The sequence below is a fragment of the Amphiprion ocellaris genome, chromosome 9 (assembly GCF_022539595.1).
Source record: "Amphiprion ocellaris isolate individual 3 ecotype Okinawa chromosome 9, ASM2253959v1, whole genome shotgun sequence".
Classification (NCBI taxonomy): domain Eukaryota; kingdom Metazoa; phylum Chordata; class Actinopteri; family Pomacentridae; genus Amphiprion; species Amphiprion ocellaris.
The window spans coordinates 1999866-2018811 of record NC_072774.1 but is presented as its reverse complement, the minus strand read 5'-3'; the positions used below and the strand labels follow the sequence as shown (position 1 = coordinate 2018811).

Here is an 18946-nt window from a genome sequence, read left to right as displayed (position 1 = left end):
AATGACTCCAAACCTATTCAAAATGACTAAAACTATGTTGAAAATGACTCAAAAATTTGCCCAACGTGACTCAGAATGTCTAAAATTCTTTAATCTTTGTGTAAAATGACTCAGAATTTGTCCATTAGTACTTAAAATATGTCCCAACTCCTCGTATTATGTCCACAATCGCTCAAAGTGACTCAGAATTTATCTAAAGAGTTAAAATGGTCAAAAGTTAATATGCATTGTCCAAAATGTATCCTAAATGTCTTAGAAATGTCCAAAGTGAGTTAAAGTATATCCATAATTCATCAAATTTCGTCCAGGTTGACTCAAAGTTTGTCCAAAATTAGATAAAATATGTCCAAAAAGAGTAAAAATGATCCAAGATTCTTCAAATTTGGTCCTAAATCATTTAGAATTTGTCCAAAATGACTCAAAATTTCTGTAAAATTTTCGGATGAGTCTCATTTTTGAGTCACTTTAAAAAAGATCAAAGTTACTCAAAAATGAAATGAAAATTTGGAAAAATTTACGATCATTCTCAACAAGATTTGATCAACTTCTGACAAAATTTGAGGATTTAATCTTGTTTTGTAAAAAAAACAAAAAAAAAAACAGTCACTTTAGACCAAAATAGAGGAATTTTGAACATGTTTTAACTAATTTTGGACAAATTCTGAGTCATTTTGGACAAATTCTAAATGATTTCTGAAGAAACTTGACATATTTTATCTCATTTTAGACTAATTTTGAGGATCCGTCCACACACAAAAGAGAACATTGAGAACATTTTGAGTGATTTTGGACTAACTTTAAAATGCATGTGGGCTTTAAACATCAGTAGAAATAGAAACAGATGGTTGCTGGGAGACATGGATTCTTTATTTTAGTTTTCCTGTTTTTGTTCTCGCGTTGCTGCAAACAGAACCCAGACGTTAAAGTAAACACAACATTTTATTCAGATTTATATCGTCATTATAATACAGCTGGTTGATCACTCTTCTCTTTTATTATTTATATTTTAAAACACGCTCACACAGAAATATATACAACGATGGAAATATTGGAAATATAAGAGTTCAGCACCTTGAATCCATGGTTCTAAAGTCTCCGTTCACAGAAACTTCTCTCTGATCCAGATCATCTCTCTCCTCGGCCCTCCCTCAGCAGCTCCTCCTCCACTCCTCCTCTCTCCCTCATCTTCTGGGCCTCCTTCTCGGCCTCCTCGGCCCTCCTCCTCTCCTCCAGCTCCGTCTCCATCAGCCATGGACCTCCCAGGTAGCTCAGGACCTCCTCAGGACTCCCTCTGAGTTTGGGTTCTGGGTGGAGGAGCTCCTTCAGCAGGGTGAGGACCAGAGGGCTGAGGCCTTCGAACTGGGATGGAGGAGGGTTGTTCCTCTGGTTCCTCTCCATGATGGTGAGTCCGTCCTCCTGCTGCTGGTCCTCCTCTACGTCCTGCTCCCGGTAGAACCAGTCCCTGTATCTCCGGTACATCGAGTCACTGCTGGTGCTCTCCTCCCAGGGGAAGCATCCGGTCAACAGGCAGTAGACCAGAACCCCGAGGGCCCAGCTGTCCATGCTGGTCTCCACCGTGATCCAGATGTCCTCCGCCTCCTCGTCCTTGGCCGGCTCCACCTCCGGGGTGCAGAAGGGCGACTCGTACCAGACGGCCCGGACCGTGGTCCCGACGGCCCGGGCCAGGCCGAAGTCTCCCAGCTTCACCCAGCGGCAGGAGGCGTCGCACAGGAAGACGTTCTCCGGTTTGATGTCCCGGTGGACGAAGCCCAGAGAGTGGAGGTGAGAGACGGCACCGCTGAGCTGAGACATCACCCTCTGGACCCGGTCCTCATCCAGCCCCACCTGGACCGGAACCACAGAACGGTCAGAACACACATGTTTATTTTAAACCAACATTCTTTTTATTGTCTTCACAACATAACAAAGATACCATCCCATGAACTGAACAAACACATCCAAAGGATTCCAGGTCTTGGTTGGGGATCAGATTAGTGAGTTATATTCCGTTTTAGTTCACTGTATAGGAAAAAGCACATTTCTACCCTTTTACATGCCCCTGGATTCTTCCATCACACATGACAAATCTGTTCTTGAAACATAGTAAACATGAAAAGCAGTCAGAGAGCGCAGTCCTCCTCCAAGGCTGCTCATTCCCTCATATGTCAGAAATGCAGCATTTGTTTATTAGTTATTGATGATCAGAGAATGTGTCCATTTAGTATAGATGTACCCACAAACACAATGACCTGAGCACAGGTGTGTGTTATACATGTGTACGTTATGTACGGATACCGAATCACTTGACCTAAATATGTAGCAAGTGGCAGGAATTGATGGGACTCAGAAACACCCCCACAATTTAATCAGTTGTTCCTTGGATCATTTCTGATGGATAAGTCCTGATAAGTCCTCAGTGGTGGATTTTGTAGTAGGATCACAATCGTGATCATCAGCAGGCAGCTGATGTAGTGTTCACTTGTTGTCATGGTTACAGTGACGCCATGCTGCTATCTGGCAATGATACAGAAATCTTTAACAAATCCAGACTATAAGCCGCATCATTGCCAAAATCTAATCACGTGGTCCTTGTGTCATTTCTGACCTTCCCTGGAAATTTTATCCAAATCCATTGGTCTGTTTTTGAGTAATGTTGCTGACGGACGGACGGACGGACGGACGGACGGACGGACGGACGGACAGACAGACAGACAGACAGACCAACACCGATCATCACGTAACTCCGCCGTGTTCCTTGGCGGAGAAATAAAACAAACACAAAATGACAGAAGGAACACAAGACCAGACAAAATGACTGAAAAGAGACAAAACTGTTCCAAAGAAACACAAAACACCTAAAATCAGGCACAAAATGACAAGAAAAACGTAACACAAAACAACCAAAACGAGATGGAAAAAGACACGAATATGGTGCAAAATGACCGAAAAAAGAGACAAAACAGCCTCAAACACAAATTAAACAACCAAAACCAGACAGAAAACAAGAAAAAAGATGTACAAATATTCCTTGATTCTTTTTAACCTTCAAAATGATAATGATATAAACAGCTGTGGGGCTGAGGCTGCTTGAGTCTGTGTAATATTTATAATACATTGTGTTTAATACAAGCAGCAGTTTCCAGAGCATCAGCGGTTTGGAAGCTGCTGCTTCACTTCATGTTCTCTTATTCTTATCGCCGCTCTATTATGTTACTGGCAGCATCACAAACACCGACGCAGCTGATCTGGAAGCTGCTGCTGAGAATGTCTCTGGAAATACGAGCTGAAAAAAAGGTCTGGATCAGCAGGAAAATTCCCTCTGAGGAAGTTCAGACGCTTAGACGAGCTTTTTAGATCTTAATGTTTGTCTGTAATCCTGGAAAAGTCTCAGATATAATGATGACAACACTGTGCATGATGCTGTTTTAACAATTAACACATTTAAAGACATTTTCGACCATTTTAACTATTTTTGGACAAATTTTGAATCATTTGAAGCAAGATTTGACAAATTTTAGACCAATTTGAATTTGTCTTGGAGGAAATACTGAGTCACTTTGGACAAATTTTGAGTGATTTTAGGAAAGATTTGATGAATTTTGGACCAATTTTAACTCATTTTGGACAAATATTGAGACATTTTAAGTGAGTTTTGAGTCATTTTTGACCATTTTAACTCTTTTTGAGTCACTTTGGACAAATTCAGAGTCATTTTAGGCGAGATATGAGGAATTTTGGACAATTTTGAAGACATTTTTGACCATTTTAATTCCTTTTGGTCAAATTTTGAGTCACTGTGGACAAATTTTGAGTAATTATAGGCAAGATTTGAGGAATTATGGACCAGTTTTAACTGGTTGTGGACAAATATTTAGGTGTTTTGGGTGAGTTCCAAGGTAATTTGTACACAGTTTGAGTCACTTTGGACCAATTCAGAGCCACTTTAGGCAAGATTTGAGGAATTTTAGACAAATCTGAAGAAATTTTTGACCATTTTAACTGTTTTTGGACAAATTTTGAGTCACTTTGGACAAATTTTGAGTCATTTTATGTAAGATTTGAGGAATTTTGGACCCATTTTAACTTGTTTTGGACAAATATTGAGGTGTTTTATGTGAATTCTGAGTCATTTTGTACAAATTTGTTGTAATTTTTGACCATTTTAACTATTTTTGAGCCACTTTGGACAAGTTCATTGTCATTTTAGGCAAGGTTTGAGGAATTTTAGACAAATTTTAACTTGTTTTAGACAAATATTCAGCATTTTAGGTGAGTTCTTTCTACTTTTAGTCATTTTGGAAAAGCTCAATCATTTCATGCAAGATTTAAGGAACTGTGTACTGATTTTCACTCATTTTGGTTTGTAGCAATTTTGGACAAATCTACAATCAACTTTGACCCTTTCTGTGCTTTTTCAGTCACTTTGGACAATCTGAGTCAATTTGGACAAATCTGGAGACATTTCCAGTCATTCTTGCACAAGTTTTAAGTTATTTTGGACAGACTTTGTGGAACTGGGTACAGACTTAAACTAGTTTTGGTTGGTTTGGGGTCATTTTGGACAGTTCTGATCTGTGGATCATAAACTTCTGTTATTAATGTGAAACTGATCTGACCTCGGACACGACGACGCTGTACAGGTCTCCGTACAGTCCGGCCTGCTGAGCGAACACGTAGTAGGTCGGCGTGGAGAAGAAGATGCCGAGAGCTCGGGTTAGAGAAGGATGAGTGCAGAAGGACAGAGAGAGGTTGTATTCACGGAGGAAGGAGGTCAGAGAGGTCGACTGGCGAGGGAAGAACTTCAGAGCCATCGGAGTTCCTGGAGGAGGAGAAATGCAATGAAGACTGTAAAATGTAGTTATAGTGGGAAAATATCAGTAAGAAAACAAGTTAAAATCTGTTCAGGAGACACCGCAATACCAAAACATTCTAAGATGGCAAAAATAACAGCAAAAATCTGTTAAAAAAATCAATAAATAAATAAAAATAAATAAATAAAAAATCAGTTCAGGACACATTGCAATACGATAACATTCTAAAACATAACTGCAAATATCTGTAAAATAATGATATTTTAAAATGACTTAAATAGACTAAAACTGAGACATTTTATGGTCACAAATTGCTTTTGTAAAACTAATTAAATAATAATTAATAGATAATTAATGGTGACATTATGTACAATTTTGCCCATTTAGATATAAATTACATGTAAATTATTAATTTGTATTATTAATTTATTAATTAATAATACATTTAAATGTATTAATAATATAAATAATTAACTAATTTATTATTTCACCTATTAATATATTACCAGTTATTGTCTGTAATTTAAATCTGCAATATTATTTATTCATTTACTATTATTTAAAAATATATATTTTTAATTAAATATTTTTTAAATTTTACATTAATGATATATTTTATTTATATGTTTATTTATCATTAATATAAATAAATACATAATTTATGATTTATTTTACTTTTATTATTTTATTTCAGTAGTTATTGTTTGTAATTTAAATAAACAGGGAAAATCCACACTGTATTTTATTTGTTTATTTACTTACTATCATTTTGTAATATATGTGCTCTTTTTTTCAAATAATGGCAAATATTTGTAAAAGACAAAAAAAAAGATTATTTGTGTAGTTTTGCTGTCACACATTGCCAAAGGATGAATAACTATTTAGACAAAATATAAATATTTAATGTGGACATTATTGAAATGTATTTTTTTTTACATTCAACATGTAAATTAATTTAATAATTAATAATATTTATTTATTTAGTATGTATTAATAATATAAACAATTTTAAAAGTGATTTATTTTATTGATACATTTTTTATTTTTATTGTCTGTAATTTAAATAAACAGGGAAAATCTGCAGTGAAATTTATTGATTTATTTACTATTATTTTATATGTAGTTTTTTCAATAATGGCAAATATTTGTAAAAAAAAATTCTGATTATTAAAATACAACCAAATTGTTTTTTTTTTACATTCAACATATCCATTTATTTAATAATTAATAATATATTTTATTTATTTGTTTATTAATAATATCAATAAATACATAATTTATAATTTTTTTATTGATTTTTTTAAAAATATTTTTACTAGTTATTATCTGTACTTTTAAAAGACAGGGAAAATCTGCAAAATAACAGTAAATTGTTGAACATATATAAAATTTCTTTTTGTTTCATTTGACAGAGCAGCTTTTCTTGTTGTCTTTGTTTTCTTAATGCTGTTCTGCCTGCAGGAATGTGAGCGTGGTCCGTCTCTGACACTGTGAACTAGTATAACTTCCCCTGTGGGGCGGCTGAGTTTCACTGCAGGAACTTGATCCTGGAGAACGTCTGAGACGCTGCACCACAGAAGCAGCTTACACAATAAAAACATGTAGTCCTTCGTTAGGAGGAAACCGGAGCTCCCTAAATGTGCTGCCGAGGAGATTCACCATCTCAGGTATTTCACATCGGGCCGGCGGGAATGTAAACGTGTCATTTAAGACGCCCAATTAGAGGCGGGCCCCGGCCTCACCTCGCTTCCTGTGGACCGCCAGCATCACCTTCCCATAGGAGCCCTCGCCCAGCAGCTTCAGCACCTGGAAGTGTTGGGAGACCTTCAGGCTGGGCATCGACTGGGCCGACAGGAAGCACCGCTCGTCCAGGTCCTGAGCCGCTGAAGCAGCCTGAAGACAGAAAACAGGTTGTTCCACACATTAAACGTCAAATAATCCACGCAGGAAACAGTAAAACATGTAGCTGTTGTGTAAATTTACTCATCCTGAGACCAAATCTAAAAAAAAATAGGAGAAAAGAATGTTTGAAAATATACAAACTAGACAGAAAACAAGAAATATGAGACAAAATGAACAAATATTTTAAATAATAATTATTATGCATGGAACATGCGTCCAGCAACATGCTAGCATAACCTGTTGATGATGTTTTCATCATTTTGTGTCTCGTTTTTGTCATTTTGTGTCTAGTTTTTGTCTTTTGTGTCTAGTTTTGTTGTTTTGTGTCATTTTTTTGTCATTTTGTGTCTAATTTTTGGCGTTTTGTGTCTAGTTTTTGTCTTTTTGTATCTAGTTTTGTTGTTTCGTGTCATGTTTTCATCATTTTGTGCCTAGTTTTTGTCGTTTTGTGTCTTGTTTCTGTAGTTTACATCATCAAACTGTTCTCGTAAAGAATGGGTAGAATGCGTATGAAAACGGTAAATTAAGTTAATTCAAAATACTGTAAATTGGGATATAATTAATTATAGTAATTATATTATAATTAATTTGGGCTTGTTTTTATCCTTGAAGTAATTTTTAAAAAAATTCATCTTATTATGCTTCCAGCTTCTTTTAGCTGATTCATTTGTGATTATTTAATATATTTATTTATTTTTGAGTTTTAATATTTGATGTATGTTATTGTCTGTCTTTTATTTAAAATGAAAGACATAGACACAAAGACATAAATATTACCTTTCCATGGTTTTAAAAAGACCTACACCGCTGTTCAAAAGTTTGAGTTCATCCAGAGAATTCCATGTTTTCCAGTAAAACTCCCACTTTTATCCATGTGCTAACATAACTGCACAAGGGTTTTCTAATCATCAATTAGCCTGAATTCAAGTTGCTCTACATTAGTTAAAGTTGCTCCAAATTAGTTAAAGTTGCTCTGTAATCGCTAAAGTTGACCTACTCTACGTCTATACTAACTCCTGAGGTTTGAGGAATTTTGTCGTTTCCCAACATGCACTTGGCAGAAGTTAGCAGAACAAACTGGGTCCTGATCTTTGATGATCTTCTTCTTATCAGAATCATCAGAACATTGGGTCTCCATGTCAGTCGAAGCGTCAAACCGGAGCAGCAAAGACTCTCAGATTAACATGTCCAGCTCACAGTTTCTCTCCTGACCTTCACGTTACGTCACCGAGCTTCAGCTGGAGCTAATTAAACAACTCGTTAAGACAACAGCGAAGCTGCCGTGTTGTTTTTAATCTCAGAGAGCTGACTGATCTCTGAAAGTTTCCCATCGACCATAAATCTGACGATGGCGATGAGACGGTCTGTCGGTCTGGATTTATGTCAGTCTTATGTCATCTGAGAAACGTCCCGTCAGAAGATCAGAAATGAGCTGATCTCTGATATGAGTTACTGCTGAAGAAACAAATAGATCAGATGTGCAGCCAAAAATAAGCCCGAATGTTTGAGCTGCTCCACACCGCTGGAAGTTCATCCCTGATGGATGGAAGGATCCAGCGAGGACGTTCTAGATCTTTAAAGAGCACCAGACTCAACTGGTTTGGGTTGGTTTGGAGTCAATCTGGACAAATCTGGAGACGTTTCCGGTCACTTTTGCACAAACTTCAAGTCATTTTAGGCAAAATTTGAGGAATTGGGACGTTTTGACTTGTTTTGGTTGGTTCGGGTTCATTTTGGAGAAATCTGTTGTCAATTTTGACCTTTTTAACCATTTTTTAGTCACTTTGGACAAATCTGGAGACATTTCTAGTCACTTTTTAATGAAGTCAACCAAAAATCAACCAAAATCCAGTGAAATTCGCTGGATTTTGGTTTATTTTTTTCCTGAATGTTCTTAAAGAAACATTTTTTTTAACATTTCTTTTTTCCACCAAAAAATGTTCAAAAATTTCCCAAAAATGTTGAAAATATCGAAGTTTCACTGTGAAAATATTTTTTTCCACATTTTCAAACTTTAAAATGGGTCAATTTGACCCACAGGACGACACGAGGGTTAAATCGCTCCTTAAAACACACTTTTATAGACTTTTGCTTTTATGTGAAGTTTACTTTTAGCTTTATTTAGTTTCAGTCTTCTATTCTGTATTATGTTAACTTATTATTATGATTTCTACTATTTATTTTCAGACTGCTCTGCCTCGATTGTCTGTGTTTGCATGTTTTGACCTCCTGAACGCTGCTATAGGAATTAAACACTATTAATATTCCAATTATAAAACTGCAGTAGAGAGAGTTTCCAAACAGAAATCTGTTAAAGCCACTTGTTAAACTCAGTAACCTGCGAAAACAAAGTTAGATTCCTGAATTTAAATGTGATCCGAGCTGTTAACGGCCTGCAGTTATCACGTTGTTACGTCCTGCAGCTGCTCCTCGTCGCTCACAAGCCGACAGAAATTAAACCTCCTATATCTGAGGTTTGTCTGCAGTTTTATCTGCTCACTGTTTAACTGTAGCTTCATTAATCATCACAGAATCATCTAACAGAGGTGATTATTAATGAAACCCTCTTGGAGAACTGGTCACTAATGAACTAATTACACTAATTAAAGTCCACCAGCTGAGAATCATCGCTACTTCTCCAGTAAAATCCTGCATTTATGTATTTAATTCCTGCATGTCGACTCATCGTAAAGCTACAAAAACAGCTGTGAAATCCGATATTTAAACATAAAACTGTCTGCACCAACAGCACGCTGTAATAAATGTCATCAATTATTAAGAGCAGTTCACAAAATATGATTAAAACTGTCAATTCTGACAACGTTTTGGGGGCAAAATCACATAAACTCCAGTTTACAGCAAATATTAGCACTAGTTTGACACAGATTTCTATATATTATGTTCATTTTTCCTCGGTTTCTACATTTTAATAGACTTATAATGTGTTGTACATTTGAAAAAAATGCTCCTAACACATAAAAATATAAATAAAATTGTTGTTTCAAAGTTTCAAGTGCCATATGCAATCCTTCCTTTTCCTGTTCATCATCTGTGGTGTTTTTCTGCAATTCAAAACAGTGTTTCCACATTTTTATGTAATTCTGGTTATAAATACAGTCTATTATTGGTAAATCCGAATGGTATCCATTAAAAAATTTGAGTAAAAACAGTTTTATCACTGTAAAAATGGAAATTTTTGTAAAAAAGACTAACTAATAAATATAGTTCTACGTGTTTTTTTTAAACTATTCTTGCTTTTTTGGATGATATTATGAGTTAAATTTGTGCAGTTTGTAATAATGTGCAATATTTTGTCAGTTTCTACTCAGTTTGTCTTCAGAGTCTAATCAAAGACTCTTTAAACTCCGGGGATTGTTATTTGTGATGTTTTTCTGCAATTTAAAGCAGTGTTTATACATTTTACAAGAAAAAAAAAGCTGTAATTTTGATTATAAATACAGTAAATTATTTGAAAATCTGAACAGAATTTGAACAAAATCCATTGTAAAGTTATTAAGTATTTAAATAAACACTGTTTTAACACTATAAAATTATAATTTTTGCAGGAAACTTTGTTAGACTGCAGTTTTTTTTTGGTCAATGTTTACTTTTTCTCATAATATAAGGGTGTTAAAACTCATTAAAAGGTTCCCTGAACGCACCTTTTTCGTGGGATTGTTGTTATTTATGGTATTTTTCCGCAATTTAAAGCAGTGTTTATACATTTTAAATGAAAAAAATGCTGTGATTTATTTAATTCAGGTTATAAAGTATATTTATGTCAAATCTGATCATAATCCAATATAAAATAGTTAATTTTGAGTTTTAACACTAAAAATGCCAAATTGTGCAGTTTTTTGGTCTTTTTTTCATGATATTGTGAGTTTGAGTCTGATTCTGCATCTAAATGTGCAAAACTTACTGACATTATCTGTTCAGTTTGTCTTTAGCATCTAATCAAATGTGTTAAAACTCTTTAAAAGGTTCCCTAAAGGTTCCCTGAATGCACCATTTTCCTGGGATTGTTATTGTTCTGCAATTTTAAGCAGCGTTCATGCATTTTAAATAAAGAAAATGCTGTAATTTATTTAATTCTAGTTATAAATTTAGTATATTATTGATAAATCTGAAAATAGTCCAATATAAAATAGTTAACTTTTGCAGGAAATAGAGTTTTAATTCTGTAAAAATGCAGATTTTGTGCAGTCTTTTTTTCTTTTTTCATGATACAATGCTCTAAATGTGTGCTACTTACTGCCATGTTGTGTTCTGCTGGATGATTTCTGCTCAGTTTGTCTTCAGCATCTAATCAAACCTGCTTCCTGAGGATCTGCCGTCCAGATTCTGCAGCTCTGAACTGATAATTAATAATCAATAATCTATAATCTATATCTGAGTTGTTCTTCCTGCAGCAGCTTCATCTGCTCTGCTCCTGACCGAATGTTTTCCCTGCGACTGTTCTGCTGGCAGATCCAGCCAGGAGGTATTTGAACCCTCCTCCTGGTCTCACATCCCAGCGTTTCCATCCCTCCACGTTAACCCGTCGCTGCCCGGCTTCTCCTCCTCCTCCCCCCTCGCTCCAGGATTCCTCCTTTAATCAGCAGCTATGCAGGAATGTCAGGAATCGTCCAACGAGCTGCAGCCCTGATCCCTGAATCAGGACGGGATTAGAGCTGCAGCTCTGATCGTCCAGCTCCGCTGCCCTTTTCCTCCTCAGCAGTCCTTCAGTGACGTTTGGAGACGCTTTAGTCAACAGTCAACAACTTTATAGTCATGTAGAAATGCAGCAGAAACGCAGCAGAAACACAACAGAAACACAACAGAAACACAGAGTAGTGAAAGTCTAATGAAACTGAAATTAAAAAATAAAATAGAATAGAATAAAAATATGATGAAATAAGAAAATTGTTTAAAAATACATAAATAAAACAAAATTGAATAGAATAAAAACATAAGATAAAATGAAAACGGTTTAAAAATAAATATAATAAAATAAAATAAAAATATTCTTACTTTGCGAGTTCCCGTGACACCACTGAAATAAAATAAAATGAAAATGAAAAATAAAATAGAATATAATAAAAATGAGATAAAATAAAAATAGTTTAAAATGAATAAATAAAATAAATATCAAAAATAAATTATTATTTTGCAAGTTCCCATCATACAATTGAAATAACAAATAAAATAATATGAAATAAAATAGAATAAGAAAAATAACATAAAATGCAATAAAAATAGTTTTAAAAAATGAAAATAAAATACAACAACTCTTATTTTGCAAGTTCCCTTCAAACAACTGAAATAATGAATGAATTAAAATAAAACATAATAAAAAATAAAATAAAGAAGTTAAAAGAATAAAAATATTAAAAATAATAAATTTGTGAGTTCCCATCACACAACTGAAATAATGAATAAAATAAAATTAAATACAATATAATATAATAAAAATAAGATTTAAAAGTTAGTGAAACTAATTAAATAAATACCGTGGAAAAAATTAAACAAAAATTTAAATGAAAAATTAAGTTAAAAAACATTATATAATTTTATATATATATTATATAATAATATATATAAAATTCTGTTTTATTTCAACATTTACCTCCAGTGGCACCAGCTCTCTCCACACACTGTAAAAAATAACATAACAGCTTTTGAATTTATTTTTAAAAAACATTTTACTGTTATTTTACAGATTTTCCCTGTTTGTTTTGTGAAATTGCAAAAAATAACTTGTAAATTCACAGAAAGAAATATTAATATACTGTAAAAATTAACTGTAAAAAAAAAAACAGGTCAAAACTGAAAATAATTTCCACATCATAAAACATAAAATTATACTATTTTTTTTACTCCAATTACATTATCAAAAATGTATATTCGCCATTATTTGAATTATTATGTGAAGAAAAAACTCATACAGAAACACAAATTTCAGTATTTTTAAAGAATTTATTATTTATTATTTTACATGATTTGAGCAACAAATTAAGTTTTTAAAACTATTTTTATATTAACATCAGAAAAATATTATAAAATGAAATAAAATAGTTTTAAAAACATCTTTTTATTCTTTTAAAAATAATAAAAACATCTTTTAATGCTTTGATAAAGTGTTCATTGTGATAAATAAAAGGAGGATTTTATTCTTTTTAAAAAATATATAAACAGCTTTTTTTCTTTAAAACATTTTTTCAAAGAATAAAAAGATTTTTTTTAAAATCATTATCCAAAGATTAAAATCATGGGTTTTTTAAAAAATTATTTTTCAAAGGATAAAAACATGTTTTTATTCTTTGATAAATGTTTTATTGTGGTTAAAGAACAAAAAGATGTTTTTATTCTTTTTCAAAAAAATAAAAACATTTTTATTCTTTAAAGGAGTGTTTACTCTGATCAAGGAATTAAAGCATCTTTTTATTCTTAGTAAAGTGTTTATTGTGATCAAATTAACTAATTAATATTATTCTTTAACCCTCCTGTTGTCCTCATTTACCAAAAAATATTGTTTCCTTGTCTGACAAAAATTCCCCAAATTTCAGAAAATTTGCAAAACCTTCAGGAAGAAAATTCCAGTAATTCCTTAAAAGTTTCCCTTAAAAGTTTTATTTTTAAAAAATCCCCCAAATTTGGCAAGAAAATTCTTGTAAATATTTTCAAAAAATGAGTAAAAATGTTCCAAAAATACTAAAACTATCTAAAGTGATTCCATATATATCAGTAAAACTTCTAATATTTTCTTTAAGAACATTCACAAAAAATCAACCAAAATCCAGTGAATTTCGCTGGATTTTGGTTGATTTTTTTGTGAATGTTCCTAAGAAACATTTTTAACATTTCTTTTTTTCCACCAAAAAATGTTCAAAGATTTCCCAAAAATGTTGAAAATGTGGACATCAGAAGTTTCACCGTGAAAGTATATTTTTTTCCCCATATTTTCAAACTTTAAAACGGGTCTATTTGACTCGCAGGACGACACAAGGGTTAAACAGCAACAAGACAAGACAGAATATTAGGGTGTAAAGTGAAGGTAAAATAAAACATAATCTAGTAAAAATGTTGAGAACGTCGAGGAGTGACAGAATGTTTGGTTCTTGTGTGAACGGAGTCAGATTCCTGCTATGCTGGATCAGACTGTGATGATGTTTTCATGTGATTAGTGACATGAAGAACAGCTGAGGGCTTCCAGAGCAGCTTGTTGTCTACGTGCTGCTTCCTCTTTCCATCCAGACCCTCTACTACGACTCACTATTGAACCGTTATGTAACACAAACAGCGGCTGCTATCACAACGGAGCTCGGGTTTCTCACACCAGCCATGTCTGTGCTGAAGGCGTCCCTGCTGTGACGACCGGCTTCAGGAACACCAACTTTCATCGCTTCGCTGCCAGGAGTCCATCACCTCCATCCAGAGTGTGAGACGCTCACATGTATGCAATGTAGACGCCGTGTTCACATGAAGGACTCAGGACGGGTTAATGACAGACGCTGTCCAATTATATAAGGAAGGCTTCGGTTACGCTCATTATTTCTGAGTGTGAAGACGGTTCCTCTTACACCAGACATGTTCTGACACCGTCTTCCATTTGGAACATATAGAGTACACTCAGAGTAATCAGATTACTTCAAAGTAAAAAGTATTTCCCTATATTATTTCATCGATTGCATCAAAGCTTTCCACATAGTAAAACATCAAGCAACTAGAAAAGCACTGATGGAGCGCAGTCCTCCTCCAAGGCTGTTCTTCCCCCATATGTCAGAAACGCAGCATTTGTTTATTAGTTATGGATGATCATAGAATGTGTCCATTTAATATAGATGTACCCACAAACTAAATGACCTTATGCTGAGCACAGGCGTGTGTTCTGCATGTGTACGTTATGTACAGATACCGAATCACATGACCTAAATATGTAGCGGGTGGCGGGAATTGATTGGACTCAGAAACACCCCCACAATTTAATCAGTTGTTCAGTAATGTTGCTAACAGACATACAAACAGACAAACCAACGCCGATCGTCACTTAACTCCACCACGCTCCTCGGCGGAGTAACGAGGACTCAGACAGGGATGTGTCACCTGACCTGTTCTCCTTGTACAGTGAAAACATCATGAGGAAAAACAAGGCTTACTGGGAGGATCCATCAGAGGTTACAACATAAATATCATACATTACGCAGATGACGCCGTGCTGATAGCGAACAGTGAAGAAAACTTACAAACCATAGTATCCATAATTAATACAGAGAGACAAAACTTGGTCTGTCCTTAAACAAAAAGAAAACAGAAGTATAAAAATGCCATCCCAACCAAGAAACACTGAAGCATCATTTCAAATATCTCAGGTCATGGATGATATGGTAGACTGGGACTCTTCTGGTCAGCCAGTATTCTGGTTCATCCTCAGACCTTCATGCTGCATCTAGAAATGTCTTCAACACCTTCTGACCTCATTCAGCCCCACATCATCACACTTCCACCTCTGTGCTTCACTGTCAGGACTATGCATCCACTGTGGTAGTCCTGGTCAGGTTCACACCAAACATCTGGACTCCATCTGAACTCATTAATCTTCATCTGACCAAAGAATGTTCTCCAACATCCATCAGGCTTCTTCTCATGTTCTTCAGCAAACTTTCATCTGGAAGTTTAGTTCTGAACAGCAACCATGTTTAGTTCTTGTCCTCCGTCCATAGAGGTTGATGTTCTGATGGTTCTTTCACACTGTCTGAGCTTCACACTAACTCTGGTTTCCATGGAGAACCCCTGAGCCAAGTCTGAAGCAGCTGCTGTCTGTTTTTACAGCTAGATTGTGGAAGTAGTTCACTGTCTGTGGAGCCATTTTAGGAGCTCTGATTAGTGGTACTATGACTCCTTCTGTACCTCCTGATTAGTGGTACTATGACTCCTTCTAGACCTCCTGATTAGTGGTACTATGACTCCTTCTGTACCTCCTGATTAGTGGTACTATGACTCCTTCTGTACCTCCTGATTAGTGGTACTATGACTCCTTCTAGACCTCCTGATTAGTGGTACTATGACTCCTTCTAGACCTCCTGATTAGTGGTACTATGACTCCTTCTGTACCTCCTGATTAGTGGTACTATGACTCCTTCTAGACTTCCTGATTAGTGGTACTATGACTCCTTCTAGACCTCCTGATTAGTGGTACTATGACTCCTTCTACACCTCCTGATTAGTGGTACTATGACTCCTTCTAGATCTCCTGATTAGTGGTACTATGACTCCTTCTAGACCTCCTGATTACTGCTGACTCTGTGCTTCACTGGTTTTTAGTTGCTCACTGATCTTCCTGGATCTTTTTCCATCTTTGTCGAGTCTCTCAGTCACATTTTTGTCTTCCTCTGTTCAGTTCTTTTCCATGTGGATCCTCAAACTTTAGAACGGTAGTGTAGGTCAACTGTAACTAATATAGAGCAACTTTAACTTATATAGAGCAACTTTAACTAATGCAGAGCAACTTTACTCATTTTTGAACACTTTTAACTAATATAGAGCAACTTTAACTTATTTTAGAGTAACTTTAATTAATATAGAGCAACTTTAATTCATGCACAGTACCATTCAAAAGTTTAGGGTCATTTAGAAATGTCCTGATTTTTAAACCCACTGATGTTCCTCCTGACCGTCCTGAGGTGGAGGTGTGAACAGAATCCTGTATAAAGTTCCTGTGTGACATAACAGCACCTGTTAAAATAGCCTTTATGCTGGCTGTAATCTCCCCTGTTTTCGTTTGTCTTCATCAGATCAGTGTTTCCATCACAGTCAGACCTTTCTGGGGCTCCTTGTCTCTGGAGATAAAAGGATAAAACAGTAACACAAATGCCTGCCAGCTGTTGTGTTGTTCTGATCTATGGGCTTACTGTGTTTTATTTAAAGTTTCCACTGACAGCCAGTTGAACCGAGCAGCTCAGAGTCACCAACAGGCAGCTCAGGGACGGCCCTCTGTGGACACACGAGGCTACTGCATGTCTGAAAGGAAACCACAGACTGACTCGACAAGGTCAAAAAACTAAGTTTAAGCTGATATTGTCTGACCTGATGTAGATTAAAGTTTCAAATCATCAGACACGTGTTGAGCAATGATATTCTATATATAAATAATATATCTCATATTATATCTAAGTTTCCATCCAGAAACAAAAAGGATTCACATTAGTGAAATCTGCACCGCCAAATGACCAAAAGATAGTTTAAATGTTTATAGATGTCTTTATTTATTTATTTATTTATTTATTTATTTATATGGTGAAAAGGTAAAATAATCAGTTTTATTTATTTGTTTGTTTATGTATTTAGTGGAAAGGAAATTGCCATGCCTGCTAAAAAACAAACATATTCTATATTATTGCAGCATCCTGCAATATCTGTCAAAATAATCAGTTTTATTTATTTGTTTTTTTATTTATTATTTTTATAATACTGCATCATGTTGGAATATCTGACAAAACAATCAATGCTGGAGAGCGTTTGATGCTGAAGCAGTGAGCAGTTTTTCTGTTTCTTCTCTGGAGATGCACAATGAGGGACGTCTGCAGAGACTGAGAAAGAGTCTCACCACATCCTGACATGAGGAAAAAGACTTTATTGAAGACTACAATGAGAAAAACTATCAGACAGCAGACGGCTGCATTCAAGATGAGCTCTGAACATTTGATCTGGAACAGGAATTCAGTCACGGCAGCATGAGCTTCATTTCAGTCTGTAGCTGCTGAATTCATGAATGAATCATCTGGTACTAGAGAAGAAGACCATCAAACATCCACGTCAGCTGATGGAGGTCCAAGAGTCTCACCAAACAAACAACCTACAGAGTGAAGACCTCCAATCTGATTGGACGGCCTCCTATTCAGCCACGTGTGAACAAATGCCTCTAAGCTGATTTGTTTTCTAAAATAAATCTAGTTTGAGTCCTAATCTCTGCCTGAGGGTTTGCTTCTTTACACTGCTGTTAACAGTTTAGGCTGTTAGATTGTTCCAGATAAGACAAGATACTTCAGAGCCGTTCTACCATGAGCCTGACAGGAAGAACTCCAACATCTACTGAATGTTCCTGTGGTTCCCTCAAGGCTACAGGAGGAGTCCTACGAGGACGAGCCGGTCCACCTGATGGCGGCCAGTCGCTGCGGTTCAAAGCCAACACCGACTACGTGGACTTCTACTGGACCACACGGAGGCCTTCAAACCGGACCAACAAGTTCAGCGACTCCCCGACTCGTGGGTCTGAGGACGCCGCCGAGCCTCGGTCCAGCCGGCCTCCTGTCTGTGGATGTTTGAGTGCTGAGAGGTTTGTGGATGCATGTGAACGTTCTGTGTTGAAACAGCAGCTTTGGACTCAGTAACGCCGGGAAAAACCAAGAGCTCCTTTATTTGTGACTTCCACTAAAAAAACTGATGAAAATAAGTTTGTCAGGGTTCTGACTGATAACAGATTATTAAATAATGAAAATAATCGTTTAAATATTCCTTTAAACAATCCTTTTAGGTCTACATTTCCTTTACACTGACTTCTTGGTATATGTACAAGTATTTAGGGTGGAATATACCATTAAGCCTGATGTTCAAGGGTTCTTCTGGGAATGTACCATTAAACCAACCTTTTAGGTGAATGTTCCAGGATGTTGGGTAGAATATACCATCAGATCAACCTTTCAGGTCTACATTGGAAGATTTTAGAGTAGAATATTACTCCAAACCACCCTTTAGGTCTACATTTAAGGTGGAATACTCCTTTACACAAAGATTTTTTTGGTCTACATTGAAGGATTTTAGGTGAAATATTCCTTTGAACGAACTTTTTAAGTTTATGTTCAAGGATGTTGGGTGGAATATACCATCAGACCAACCTCCAAGGTCTACAGTAGTGAATTTTAAGTGGAATATACCATTAAACTCACCTTTTAGGTCTACATTGGAGGATTTTAGATGGAATTTTCTTCCAAACCGTCTTTTAGTCTACATTTAAGGATGTTTAGGATGGTATATTCTTCCAAACCAACTTCTCAGGTCTACATTTCAGGTGGAATATTCCTCCATACTAACTTTTTTGGTCTACATTGAAGGATTTTTTCTAAACCACCCTTTCGGGTCTATATTTGAGGTTTTAGGTGGAATATTCCTTTTAATCAGCCCCTCAGGTCTCTTTGAGGATTTTGGATGGAATACTCGGTTAAACCAACATTTTAGGTGCATGTCCAAGGATTTTT

General features: G+C 35.5%; 1 protein-coding gene and 1 long non-coding RNA gene across 2 annotated transcripts; one reads left to right on the top strand and one right to left on the bottom strand.

Annotated features, from left to right (window-relative positions):
- Nucleotides 1-920: 920 nt before the first annotated feature.
- sbk3 (SH3 domain binding kinase family, member 3) lies at nucleotides 921-11196 on the bottom strand. The gene is made up of 4 exons (XM_023296064.3): nucleotides 10969-11196; nucleotides 6554-6704; nucleotides 4617-4819; nucleotides 921-1845 (listed from the first exon to the last, which is right to left on the bottom strand). The coding sequence occupies exons 1-4, from the start codon at nucleotides 10972-10974 to the stop codon at nucleotides 1126-1128; spliced, it is 1080 nt and encodes a 359-aa protein (XP_023151832.1). The 5' UTR covers nucleotides 10975-11196; the 3' UTR covers nucleotides 921-1125.
- On the top strand, nucleotides 6594-9722 carry LOC129349656 (uncharacterized). Its single transcript, XR_008602739.1, has 2 exons — nucleotides 6594-6721; nucleotides 7827-9722. It is a non-coding gene; the product is annotated as an uncharacterized LOC129349656 (long non-coding RNA).
- Nucleotides 11197-18946: the final 7750 nt, after the last annotated feature.

Coding starts and splice junctions, on each gene's coding strand:
- sbk3 (XM_023296064.3), bottom strand. Junction 4,820..6,553: donor GGCGGTCCACAGGAAGCGAG/GTGAGGCCGGGG, acceptor CTCCTCCTCCAG/GAACTCCGATGGCTCTGAAG. Junction 1,846..4,616: donor ACAGCGTCGTCGTGTCCGAG/GTCAGATCAGTT, acceptor GTTCCGGTCCAG/GTGGGGCTGGATGAGGACCG.